Source organism: Alnus glutinosa, chromosome 12, assembly GCF_958979055.1.
Source record: "Alnus glutinosa chromosome 12, dhAlnGlut1.1, whole genome shotgun sequence".
In the NCBI taxonomy this organism is placed as follows: Eukaryota; Viridiplantae; Streptophyta; class Magnoliopsida; order Fagales; family Betulaceae; genus Alnus; species Alnus glutinosa.
Window position 1 is genome coordinate 5,829,057 of NC_084897.1, and position 13,479 is coordinate 5,842,535.

Below are 13,479 nucleotides of genomic sequence, written 5' to 3' on the forward strand. Positions count from 1 at the left end.
AAGTTTGGGGCCTTTTGGCACATGATAAATATTCCAACAGGCATGCTTTTCGCTCCTCCTCTCGGCGTTGTTTGGCAATGCCTTTGCCTGTACAGAATAGTGCTATGGCTCTTTTTTTTTTTCTTCTTATTTTTTATTATTATTAATTTTTTTTTACAATTTTCAATAACAATCAATATCAAAATATTCTAATTTTTTTTTATTTTTTATATCACATCAATAATTTTTTTATTATTATTCAAATAAAAAAATTCACTACAATACAATTTTTTTTTTAATTTTTTATACGATTTTTTTTTTTACTTTATATCACATTATTACTTTTTATTAATTCTAAAATACACAATACACTGCTCTGTTTTGGACAAATACTTTTTTTGTCTTACGCAGTGCACTCCCAACTCTGACAGAATTAATATCTTGATATGTACTCGACCTTAACAAATTGACGTCAAAATCTACGTAACACGTGCGTCAGCTACTTTTATATATATATATATATATATATATATATATATATATATATATATATATATATATATATTTGTTATTATTATTATTTTTAATGTAAGGCGAGGAATACCGTATACTACATCCCATCCAATTTTAATGCATCAGGCTATAACCAGAAAGAAAAAGAGATGAAAAGACGAAAGGAATGTAAAAGAATTCTAGGTTTTGTTTTTTGTTAAAATTTTGTTCCCTGTTTTTTGTTTTTTGTTTTTTTTTTTCAAAACAAAAATATTTATAAATAACAAAAATATAAAACACTCCTCAATACACAAAAATAATTTTTACATTAATGTCCTCTTCTTCTTTTTTTCTTTTTCTTTTTTTTTTTTTTTAAAAATTTTAAATTTTAAATTTTAAATTTTATGAATGAGTAATTTTTATTATCAATAAAGTATCTAATTACAAAAAAATCTTAACAAAGTTAAAGCAAAAGACAACAAACCACCTAAAGAATCAAACAAGAAGAGTACAATAGAAAAACGTGCAACAAAATCAAACTAAAATGAAAAATCCCCTCTAAACCTCAAATCCTACGAAGGATAACGTTTCTTTTAGTGGCCTTAAACTTACATTTAGAGAGAATCTCAGTTCTAACCTACCATACAATTTATTTGAGCAATTATTCTTCAATTTTAGGATGATTAACATAACGGATATTGATAGAATCTGAATTGTGATAAGGAAAATGAAGAACAGAAAGGGAAAAGTAAAGAGCAACAGCAGAGAGAAAAACTTGGAGAGAAAGAAAACTTTACTTTCTGTATTTTCTTAATTGAGATCAAAATTGAGATTACAAAGATATATAGTATCTAACTGAACACGTGTTGAAACAAAATACAGACTCTTACCAACTGTCAAATAACAAACTCTACATTGAAAATACAAACATGAAAAATAGATACGTGATTAAAATAATCATGATACTCCCCCTCAAGATGAATGTATATTAAGGAAATTCATCTTGGAAATTAAAAAAGTAAACAAAGCACAACCAAGGGCCTTCGTAAAAACATCCCTAAGCTGATGATGGCTAGTAACATGCATAGTACGAATAACACCATTCTGAATATGCTCACGGATGAAATGACAATCTAGCTCAATGTGTATTGTGCGCTCGTGAAAGACCGGATTGGCTGCAATGTGGAGAGCAGCAGTACTATCACAAAGCAGTAAGGCAGGCTGTGAATGAGGAACAGCAAAATCACGTAACAATGAGAGAAGCCAGATAATCTCACAAGAAGTAGATGCCATGCTCCTGTATTCGGCTTCAACTGAAGACCGAGATATAGTGGATTGTTTCTTGGATTTCCATAAAATAAGGGAATCGCCAAGAAATGTACAATATCCAGTAGTAGATCTCTGACTATCTATGCAACCAACCCAATCACTATCACAAAAGCCTTTGAGTTGCAAGTCACAAACAACTGGATAAAAAAGACCTTGACCAGAAGCACTCTTAAGATACCGAAGAATACGATGAGCGGCATCAAGATGAGGCTGACGAGGAGAACTCATAAACTGACTCAGTACCTGCACTGAGTAGGTAATATCAGGTCTGGTAATTGTTAGATACAAGAGACGACCAATGAGCCGACGATAAGAAGTCGGGTCTTCCAAAAGTGATCCATTATCCCGGGACAACTTGAGATTAGAATCCATAGGAAAATGAGCTGGCTTGGCAGCTAAAAATCCAGTATCTTGAAGTATTTCCAGAGTATATTTTCTTTGAGACAAAGAAAGACCTTGCTTGCTTCGAGCAACTTCCAAGCCAAGAAAAAATTTGGTTGGTCCCAAACCTTTAAGACAGAATTTGGAGTTCAAAAAGGAAGTGAAATCTGATATAGTAGTAGCATCATTACTAGCTAATAAAATGTCATCTACATACACTAACAAAACCATGTAAGTAGTTCCTTGCAACCTGGTAAACAGGGAATAATCAGATCTGGATTGCACGAATCCATGAGCAAGTAAAGTATTGGAAAATTTGGAGAACCACTGACGAGAAGCTTGCTTCAATCCATATAAGGATTTATTTAATTTGCAAACCCGAGACTCCCCTTTACTAGAAAAACCGGGGGGTAAAGTCATATAGACTTTGTCATGCCCCCGTTTTGGGAAATAAGGGGATACGTGAACTTGAGAAAAATAAAATCATCCACAAATTCATTTAAAGAAAAAGGCCAATAGTCAAAAGATGTAGATTGATACTCATAATTTCATATATATTTTAGTAACATTTCAGTTAATACAAATAAGTCAGGGATCTAAAAAAAAACACTGTTCATATACAAAAAATCAGCTCGGTCTATGTACTATTGCTTGGGGGGAAACTTCTACTATCCTCCAAAGTAGTCCGGACTTGCAGTGTCATTTACTATACATAAACAAGAAAATAATCTCTGACTAAACACTATGATCACAGGCTATCGAAGCAAACATAAACCCATTGATCTGCATCAATGGGCCAGAATTGTGGATCATCATAGGTAGCAACCCCTATGGGCACGCCCGCTATGAGGATAATGATGTAAAGGGCCATTTGAAAAGAATTGTAGGAGTAAGGGGTGAGTTCGACAACTCAGTAAATAACACAACAAAACATAAGATACAATATAAAAATTTAGTTTACAAATTTAAAATTTTTAGAGTTCACATATAGAAATATCAGTATCAATAAGAAATGTGCATATATAATCATCATTTATAGTGTGTAAGTTTTATCTACCACTGGCCCACTTCCGCATTTTTACCATGAGCGGTGCACGTTAGGCTCGTCCAAAGAACCGATCCCGAAGGACTTATAACTCATCCTGTCGTCACAGGGGAGAGCTGCCGGGTTAGGAAGCTCCCTAGGTGAGAACCCCCCCGGCCGATAGCCCCACACTTTTGGTGTGGTTGCCCCACTACCCATCATCATCATAAGATCCGGATCACATCATTATGGTGCCGTGGGATTAAACTTTATGTGATGCACATAAAACATACATTCATGTAAGTGAATCATAGTTTCATTATTTTGTTCATATAGTGCACATGTAACATACATATATTTTGAGAATCATAATCTCATCATCATCTTCATTCACACCATAGTCTTCTCATTCATTCATGTGGTTCGCAAGTAACATATTCCTTATTTCATACTTGAGATAATAGAACAATTAATATTCAAGTGAAAGAGTCTTATAAAAATTCCCGACGTTTTTTCTTTTGAAAATATTTTATTTAAAATTCTGTCGGGGTTTTAAAGTTGTGTTCCCTTACCTTGGTGATCCTGAGTGAAGTCTTAATTACTTCTACCTAGATTAGATCATAAAAAAAAAAAAAAATACATTTAGAGAACATTTAAAATATGAACAATATCTATTCTACTAATATTTTAAAGCAATTCAGCCCATCAACATTCCACCTAATATTAGAGACATGTAGTGAAAGGTCTTAACTCCAAGAAGTTTAACGCATGTTAATAAATCATAATAATGTCATTTTCTGCTGCAACTTTGCAGCCCGATAACAGAAATGAAAATCAGAAACGGATTCCCATTATAGTAGTCAAAATGAGGCAGAGGATATATTCAACTACTGACATGTAAAAGTAAGTCCATCTACAACCATCCCTTGTTCAAATAATAACAAATAAATTGTATGAATCAAATTTTACAGCATAAAGCATGTGGGTTGTGCAACACCATTTCAGACTTCTAATATTAACTCCCATTCTGGTAAGATCCTAGAAAGGTTGATTTTTGTCCATTAAAAGGAATTTCAAAATTAGGATCACTTCAAACATGGAGAATTTTATGGGGTGCTATAGACTTCCTCATGCAAGTCACCATGTAAGAAAACGTTATTAACATCTAATTGTAAAGATACCAACTACGAGCTGCAGCAAGGGCAAGAAAAAGTCTAACAGTGGTAACTTTAGCAACCGGAGAAAAAATTTCGAGATAATCAATTCATTCACATTGATTATAACTTTTAGCTACTAATCTAGCTTTGTATCTTTCAATACTACCATCCGACTTATATTTGATCTTATACACCCACTTACAACCGATAGGTTGTTTATGAGGAGGAAGATCAACCAAGACCCAAGTATTGTTAAGTTTAAGGGCTTTAATCTCAGCATCCATAGCATCTCTCCAATGAACATGCTTAATGGCTTGATGAAAAAATTTGGGTTCAACATTAGATGAAACCGAGAGACAAAAATGACGATGATTAGAAGATAGTTTATTGTAATTAAGAAAAGAAGAAATAGGATAAGAGATACCTGATGTAGATGCAGCCCTATCCTGAAAAGTAGATGGGAGTGATGGAGAAGAAGTAACCAGTTGACAGTGAAAATCTTGCAAGTATCGTGGAGGGTGTTTAGGTCGAGAAGATTTTCTAAGAACAGGAGGGGATGAAAAAATAGAAGAAGAAGGTGAAGATTCGGATGGTCCAGGAGCAGCAGGAATAAGATCCGATGAAGAGGTAGAAATAGGTCATAAAGGTGTAGAATCGGGTATAGGAGCAGTGGCTAAATCAGAAACAGGTTTAGGTAAAACAAGATGGCCATCTGATGTGGAAAGAAATTTGGATGCAAAAGGAAAAACATGTTCATGAAACACAACATGCTGAGAGACAACAAATGATTTAGTGTGAAGGTCATAAAGAGTATAACCTTTCATACCAGGAGGATAACCAACAAAAACAAAAGGCTTAGCTCTAGAATCAAATTTTGTTCTATAACGAAGAAGAGTAGAAGCATAACATAGGCACCCGAAGACACGAAGATGAGAATATGAAGGAGGTTTGGAAAATAGAATTTCAAATGGTGATTTGTGAGATAAGGAGGGAGTAGGGATTCGATTTATCAAATGAGTGGCAGTAAGAACACATTCTCCCCAAAAAGAAAAAGGGAGATAAGATTGGAAACGAAGGGATCTAGCCACATTAAGTAAGTGTTGATGCTTTCTCTCAACAATAGCATTTTGTTGAGGAGTCTCAACACAACTAAATTGATGAAGAGTCCATTTAGATGCAAAGAAATCAGACATACACAATTCGGGTCAATTATCACTTCGAACACATTTAATTTTGGTGTTAAATTGAGTCTCAACAAGATGGAAAAATGAAGTGATAAAATAACGAGTTTGGGACTTATGATGCAAGAGATAAACCCAAGTATAGCGACTATGATCATCCACTATGGTAAGAAAGAAAGAACAACCAGTATTGGACTTAACAGAGAATGGCCCCCAAATGTCACAGTGAATAAGATCAAAAGGAAATTCAACATGTGAATGACTAAGATCAAAAGGCAATCGTTTTTGTTTAGCAAGAGGACAAATGGTGCAAACTTTATTTTTATTTACAACCATTGAAGGGATGTATTGATGCAAGAATTGCATTCGGGAAGCAGAAACATGACCTAATCTATAATGCCATACATCATCAGAAACAGTTTTGATGGAATTGGCAGCAACAACAGAATTAGAAACATTATTCAAATCAACAACAGAATGTGAAACATTATTGAAAGTAGTTCTTGATACTTGCAGAAAATAGTAGAGGCCACTTCTCTCTTCACCCACTCCAATCGTCTTCCAAGGAGACAGGTTCTGCATGAAACAAAAGGAACCAACAAAAATGATACAGCAGTGAAGAGTTAGAATAAGTTTGCTGACTGAAATGAGATTGAAAGAAAAAGATGGGACACAAAGAACATCATGAAGAATTAAATCTTGTGAAATCCGAACAGTACCAATATGAGTGATCAAAGCTAGTTGACCATTAGGTAATTTGACATACCAAGACTTAACAACAAAAAAAGTAGTAAAACAACAAATGGAATTGCACATGTGATCGGTGGCTCCTGTATCTATGATCCAGGAGTTCTTTTGAATATGTTCAGAGGCAACTTTGAATTGATGAGATGAATAAAAAACTGAATGTTTATTATTCAAGAGATTAACAGAATTTACCAAAGAATTACCTGTCATCTTGAAGAAAAGATGATACTGATTGGCAGGGAAAGCACAAACTTGATGAGCAGACACATTCTCAGAAACAGAAGCGGAAGGGTTGATCAGTGTAAGGATTTTCTGGTACTGTTCTGGAGTAAAGGGGAATTGTGGAGTTAAAGATGGAGGAGGCTCAAATTCCTGGACTTGATTGGCTGAAGGAACAGATTGCTGAGATGTCTTGTTTTTAGTGAATTTGAACCCCGATGGATAACCATGCAACTTATAGCATTTCTCCATAGTGTGGCCGAGAATACCGCAATGAGTACAAGTTTGTCGATCCTTGCGCATGGCAGGATTACCAAATCGGTTTTGAGTATTGTAGACAACCTTACTAGCCAAAGCAGCAGTGTTGTGATTAAGAATTCCAACATCAGAAGAGATTTCTCTTTGTCTTTCCTCTTGAAGAAGAAGAGAAAAGACCTTGTTCATAGGTGGCAAAGGATCAATGAGTAGAATCTGATCTCGTATATGCGCATAGCTGTCATTGAGCCCCATGAGAAATTGAAAAACGGACTCTTGTTGAAAATACTCAAGAGCAGATTGTTGCGCACCACAAGAACGGGCAGAAATTGGACGATAATTGTTGAGTTCTTCCCACAAAGCCTTAAGTTTAGTTTAATAAGCGTTGATGCTTAGGTTTTCTTGAGAAAGAGTGGAAATGGACTTCTGAATTTGGTAAATTCTTGGTCAATTTTTCTCAGAAAACCTCTCCTTCAAATCGAGCCAAATCTCCTGTGCAGTGTTAAGATAAATTACACTAGCTGCAATATCATTGGAGATTGAATTCAAAATCCACGATAACACCATTGTGTTGCACCGAATCCATGGAAGATATGTTGATGCAGTAGGAGCAGGTTTAACGATGGATCCATCAACGAATCCAAGCTTGTTTTTGGCTGTGAGAGCCATGATCATGGATCGACTCCATGTATGGTAATTATCTCCATCCAGTAAGGCAGAAACAAGAACAGATCCAGGACTATCTGCGTGATGAAGATAATAGGGATTGGTGAAAGATTCACTCATGTTGATAATGATCGGATCTTCCATTGAAAAATTGATCAAGAAAAAAGTTGAAAAAGAAAGAAATTGAGCAGAATTCAGATTGATTGAAGAAAGAACAATTAATTTTGCTCTGATACCATGATAGAATCTGAATTGTGGTAAGGAAAATGAAGAACAGAAAGGGAAAAGTAAAGAGCAACAGCAAAGAGAAAAACTTGGAGAGAAAGAAAACTTTACTTTCTGTATTTTCTTAATTGAGATCAAAATTGAGATTACAAAGATATATAGTATCTAACTGAACAGACTCTTGCCAACTGTCAAATAACAAACTCTACACTGAAAATACAAACATGAAAAACAGACACGTGATTAAAATAATCGTGATAGATATCATTACGGTTTATCCAAAGGTTGTAGACAACATAACCAAATACCAACCGACAAAGATAAGCTTTTAACTTGGTACCCTTCCAACTTTGCATCCCTAAATCAACAATATCATCCAAAATTGTGAGGGGATTCGAGACATTACAAAGTCTCATAGCATGCTTCCAAACTTGACTACTAAACCCACAAAAAATAAAAAAAGAAATTGATCCATGTTATCAATGCCATACTGACAAAGCACACATTTCACCTTACCTTTATATCCTCAAGTTAAAAGCTTTCTATCGGTAACCAAAGCATCCCTTATCACCAATCAAGTCAAAAAGTTTGTTTTAAGATGGAGTGAGAAATTCATACTAAATCTCACCACTCCACTTGGTTGTGTTTAATACAAATTATATTCTAAGTATTCGAACAAGAGAACTTAATTACCAGATTTTGATTAACATTCATTTTTATATTTATGTCACATCAAAATATTGCTTTGACACTAAATTACCAACACTAAAAAGCCTAAGGGTCTGTTTGAGTTTGTGATTTCAAAAGGTGCGATTTTAAAAAAAGCGATTTTAAAATGTGCTATTTAAAAAAGTGATTTTTAAAAACGAAGTTAAGCGTTTGGCAAAATCGCAGTTTGATCTTTAAAATCACAGGTTAGCCTTTTAAAATACTGCGTTTTCAAAAAAGCACCACATTGCCTGCGATTTGAATAAGCACTTTTCTGCATTTTCGAATCACAATTTTTTAAAAATGCAGTTTCCAAACGGTTCATTTTCTATGATTTGGTTTAAAATCACACTTTTTCTCTATGAAATTGCAATCCCAAACGCACCCTAACACTTATTACATTTTAGTTTTTACACTGCTTTTAATTGAATTAACACCCATGCATGATGCATAAGAATGATTATATCATCTACCAAGTATCATACATACTTTAATTTATATTGTATTTATATGTAATTTTCATGGTTATGGTCCACTGAACTCCGAACGCTTAAAAAAGAAACAAAGATAGAATTCAAGATTTTTGAGATAGTAAACATAGACTTAGAATAAGGAAAACAAAAAGAAGATTTTTTTTTATTTTTTTTTTATTTTTTTTATAAAAATAGATTAAAGATATGACTAAAAAGCCATTAGACTTGGGACAATTAAATCAATAAGATCGTATCATGGGAGACAAGTGTAACATATAACCTTTTTGTTGATCAAACTAGTGTTGGATTTCTGCAAGCCGGTGATCACGGAGAAGATTCTAAACAGAAAAAAATAAATCATTGAGATAATATATAGTTGAATATATATATATATATATATATTCTTTCTAAACAAAGAGGTACACACGATGGGGAGGAGGGAACAAAATGTATCCTTGTTTGGGCATCGCCATATAAATTTCTACCTACCAAGTACAAAGGAATCAGTCAGGAGGGACATAGACAATATTATGAGCCATAAATAACCTAATACCAATAAATCTTCAGCAATATCAGGAGAAGATCCCGTGAACAAAAAAAAAAATCAGCTATAATATATATATATATTAATTTCTATTTAATATGGAGAAGGGAAAGTGGAAAGACTCAGCTATATTATATATATTCAAGCTGTATAAGATAGTAAAACTTATGCTAGACGAAGTTGTATGACTACTACATAGATATTTGTAGTAGGATCATACACATACCCAAAAAGAAAAACCTAAAAGAAAGACCAATCACACACAGTTCTTTGTATCGGTTAGAATTTTCGATCCGTATATTCCATATTTTGTTGATATTAAAATATTATCTATTTACAGGTTAATTGTATATACTTGTATTCACTCGCTACTCTATAAATATGGACATTTGTATTGTAGACAATTAAGTTAATGAGAGCACAATGTAGCCTTAAGGGCCATTCAGAGTGTGGACGTAGGTGTCTAACACTGAATCACCCATAAGTGGAAAGACTAGCTTGCTTTTTGGTAAGAGATAAGCAAAATATTTTTCTTTTTCTTTTTTCTTTTAATTCGACAAACAAACATAACCTAGAAATGGCATCAAAGACTTAACGTAAGGTGTGAGTAGAGCCCACGACCATAATGGATTTACAACAATTATCTCAATAACTTATCTAAATTTATATGCAAAATAGCTAACCAAAACTCACTTTTTATATCTTAACATTGGATTTTCAAAACCTACATCCATCAACTTATTTAAATTTCTTCTCTATTTTATTAAAATAATTTTTTTATATTTTTTTATTCACACAAAATTCATACCATTCAACTACCACCAACCAACAAAAATTGGACCATTAAAATCCTCAAATCCTACAGCCGCCGAACCACTTCAAGAAATTTGCAAATCCTCTTCAAGAAATTGCTGATTTGCTGCCGAACCTCTTCAAATCGGCAAATCCTCATTCACAAAATAATTTTTTATTCACACAAAAATTAGACCTATTGAAGAACCTCTTCAAGAAACCAGAAAATTACACAAAAATAGACCTCTTCAAGAAATTTGCAAATCTTCTTCAAGGAATCATCTTCAAAATCAAACATCTTTAATATGAATATCCCCATTATAGCTAATGCCCAATAAAGTCATCCTAGTGGCCTACTTCCCACCAAAAATGATTTAGAGGTAGAAACTACAACCCCAACTCAATTTGTAACTCAACACTCAAGGCAAGACACACGTGGCCCCAAAGCAGTAAATCTACTATTCCAGAAAATATTGCACCACATGTGTTTGCATAAAAGCCAATCCACCGACATAACTTGCGATCAAACAATGAAACTTGACGAACCCAATACAATCGCACATGTGTTTTCCTCCCAAATTCTATTTTTCCTGCATTAGGAGGTCTCGCGGGTCTTGGGTTGTTGATGGTGGTGCCATGTGACAGTGGCTCATTGGTGTGACGCTAGAGCGTGGGTAGTTTTGGGTCTTGGGTAGTGGCAGTTCTGTGGTGTTGGCTCTTTGGGTCTTGTGCGGCAATTTTGTGGTGGTTTTGGAACAAGAGGAGGTTCCGGGTCTTGGGTCATGCGAGAGAGGGAGAAGCAAAGGGAATTGCATATGCGTTCATGATGTTCAAGAGAGAGAGAGAGAGAGAGTATGTACAATACATTGTGATGACAATTAATACTAACACATAATATTTTATAACTCTAAATTCCCACTTAGCTAGTGAATTGCTCAAGAACTAAGACCCATAAAAAACTCATAAATTTTTACGGCTTCATTTGGCAACTTATTAACTAATAACTAATAACAATAACTTATAAGATTATCTTAGGGTTAGACACACAAATTATTAATTTTACAACAACTAGAAAAATCTAGGGTTTTGGGTCTTCGTTGATTTCTCACAAAAAGTGAAATCCAATGCTTGGAGATTTGTAGAACACTTCAAAATACACAATAACTAAAAGAAATTGAGAGATCAAACTCAAATTCTAAAAAATTTACACAAAATCTAGAGGGACAATGATTTTTGGATTTATCTCAAATTAATCGGTGAAAACGTATATTCTACCTCGAGGATCACGTTTTTTACGTCGGATTTTAGTTTGGAAGCTTCAATATACCAGGATCTAGGGTTTTGTCTCAAAACCTTAGGAGAGAGAAGAGAGAAAACATGAGAGAGAGAGAGAGAGAGAGAGAGAGAGAGAGAGAGAAAACCGAAAAAATGAGCTGAAATTGGCTCGTTGGTGTCTAAAAAGTAGGGGTGGGTATTGGTTTGGTAGGTGGTTAAGTCGGTTAACCGACTTTGTCTTTTAAGTCGGTTAATTCACCGATTTCATTCCGACAAACTATATTTTCGAAAATATCGGTTAAATCGGTCGGTAGGTGATCGATTAAGTTGGTTAATAAGCGGTCGGTTAAGTAGGTTGGTTAAGTCAGTTAAATCAGTTAACATAAGTAATAAAATGACGTCGTTTTGATTTTTTTAAATGAAAAAAAAAAAAGATTAAACATTTTGTTCTTCCTAAAACGATATCGTTTCATTTTTATGTCGGTTAAAAGGTGTTTCGGTTCGTTAAGTCGGTTAAAATTTTAATCGAACCGACTTTCGAAACAAAATTTTATACCGACTACCGAACCAAAATTAGTTGATAAAGTCAGTAGGCGGTCGATGGTGGTTCGGTAAGCGGGTCGGTATGCAGTATTGGATAATTTGCTCACCCCTACTTAAAACGGCCTATCTGGACACGTAAATGGCTTGTTCGGACACGCGTATGTGAAATCGCAGACATAAACTCTTTGGAAAGCTCGTCCGAAAGCGAAAATAGTCTGTCTGGACATGAGTAGAAACCAAGACTTTCTGGAAGTCCCGTTTGCAAGCCTGTTCGAACACGGCAGTGGACACAGAGTTTCTGCCATGTTCGTCCGGACACACCACTCAGAAAACCAACTCTAAACGTTTTCTAAGTGTTTTTCTTACACATTTTACCTAATTATTCACTTAATTAGTCTAATTCATATTTTTAACACTTAAAATTAATATCTTGGACATTACATAGCATGATGATGTGTGCAATGTTTTAGAAAATGATTTCATACTAGACATATTAGTATGTATATGTTATTGGTATGGGACGGAAACATATGTACAGTAATATTCAGCTAGATTGCATATGTATCTTATGAGATTAGTGCGGAGCCAGAATATTGACCCCGGGGGGGCGGGGACGAGATTAAAAAGTATTTTTTTTTTAAATGATTACAAATAATAAAAAATATAACTAACAAAATTCATAAATAATTTAATTAACTATTGTTTAAATGTAATTTATATTTTCACCCATAAGCTATAAGCATAAAAAAATATAAATTAGTTCTCAAATCATACGTTTTTTGAAAAAAAAACAATTTTTTTTTTTGCTTGGCTTAGTCAATAAACTCAGAAGACTTGTACTACCCTTAAAAAAAAAAAACTGGCAATAATTGTGGAAAAGACCAGAGAGCATGCGCAATTTCGTATTGAAGACAAAAAAAGCACACAAGACCTAAAGAGAAAAGTAAAAAAAGTCAAAAGACAGCAATTGCGTATCAGTGGATTCAGTGACTAGACTTGAGTCTTGTGCGTTTGTGTTTTTAAACGCTCCGTTTCATTAAATACAAGCCTAGTCAGTTTCGTTTCTCAAAAGCTTTAATGAAAAGGGGCGTTTAAAAACACAAACGCACTAAACGTATAAATGACTGCTTTGAATGTTGATTGCCTCTCTGTTCGTTGTCCTGAAAATCTTTTCCTGAAAGTGGTGTTATTTCAAGGGGTAAAATATATTTTCCTGAAAATCTTTTATGAAATTCCTTTTTTCCATAAATTCTTTTATCAACAGTCACGTTGATCACATTTGAACATATTTAACTATACATAAAATCACGTAGATTGTGGGGCTCAGGCTGGTGCTGTATCAAGTGCTGTGTAGGATTGCATGCTCACTGACAGGCTGAGGACGTTGCCTAATTTCCCATCTACAATAACATGACAACTAGGATAAAATAGTAAGGAACCATCTTTGCGTGTCTTCCTAGTAGCTGATGTGTTGACTAATTATGACTCG

General features: G+C 34.2%; 1 protein-coding gene across 1 annotated transcript; it reads right to left on the reverse strand.

The window, feature by feature from the left end:
- Positions 1-1,443: 1,443 nt before the first annotated feature.
- On the reverse strand, positions 1,444-2,412 carry LOC133852518 (uncharacterized mitochondrial protein AtMg00810-like). The gene has a single exon (XM_062289287.1). It carries the CDS (start codon positions 2,410-2,412, stop codon positions 1,444-1,446), a length of 969 nt encoding a protein of 322 aa, XP_062145271.1.
- Positions 2,413-13,479: the final 11,067 nt, after the last annotated feature.

Excerpts from the sequence above, each read along its gene's own strand:
- LOC133852518 (XM_062289287.1), bottom strand. The coding sequence starts at position 2,412 with ATGGTTTTGTTAGTGTATGTAGATGACATTTTATTAGCTAGTAATGAT.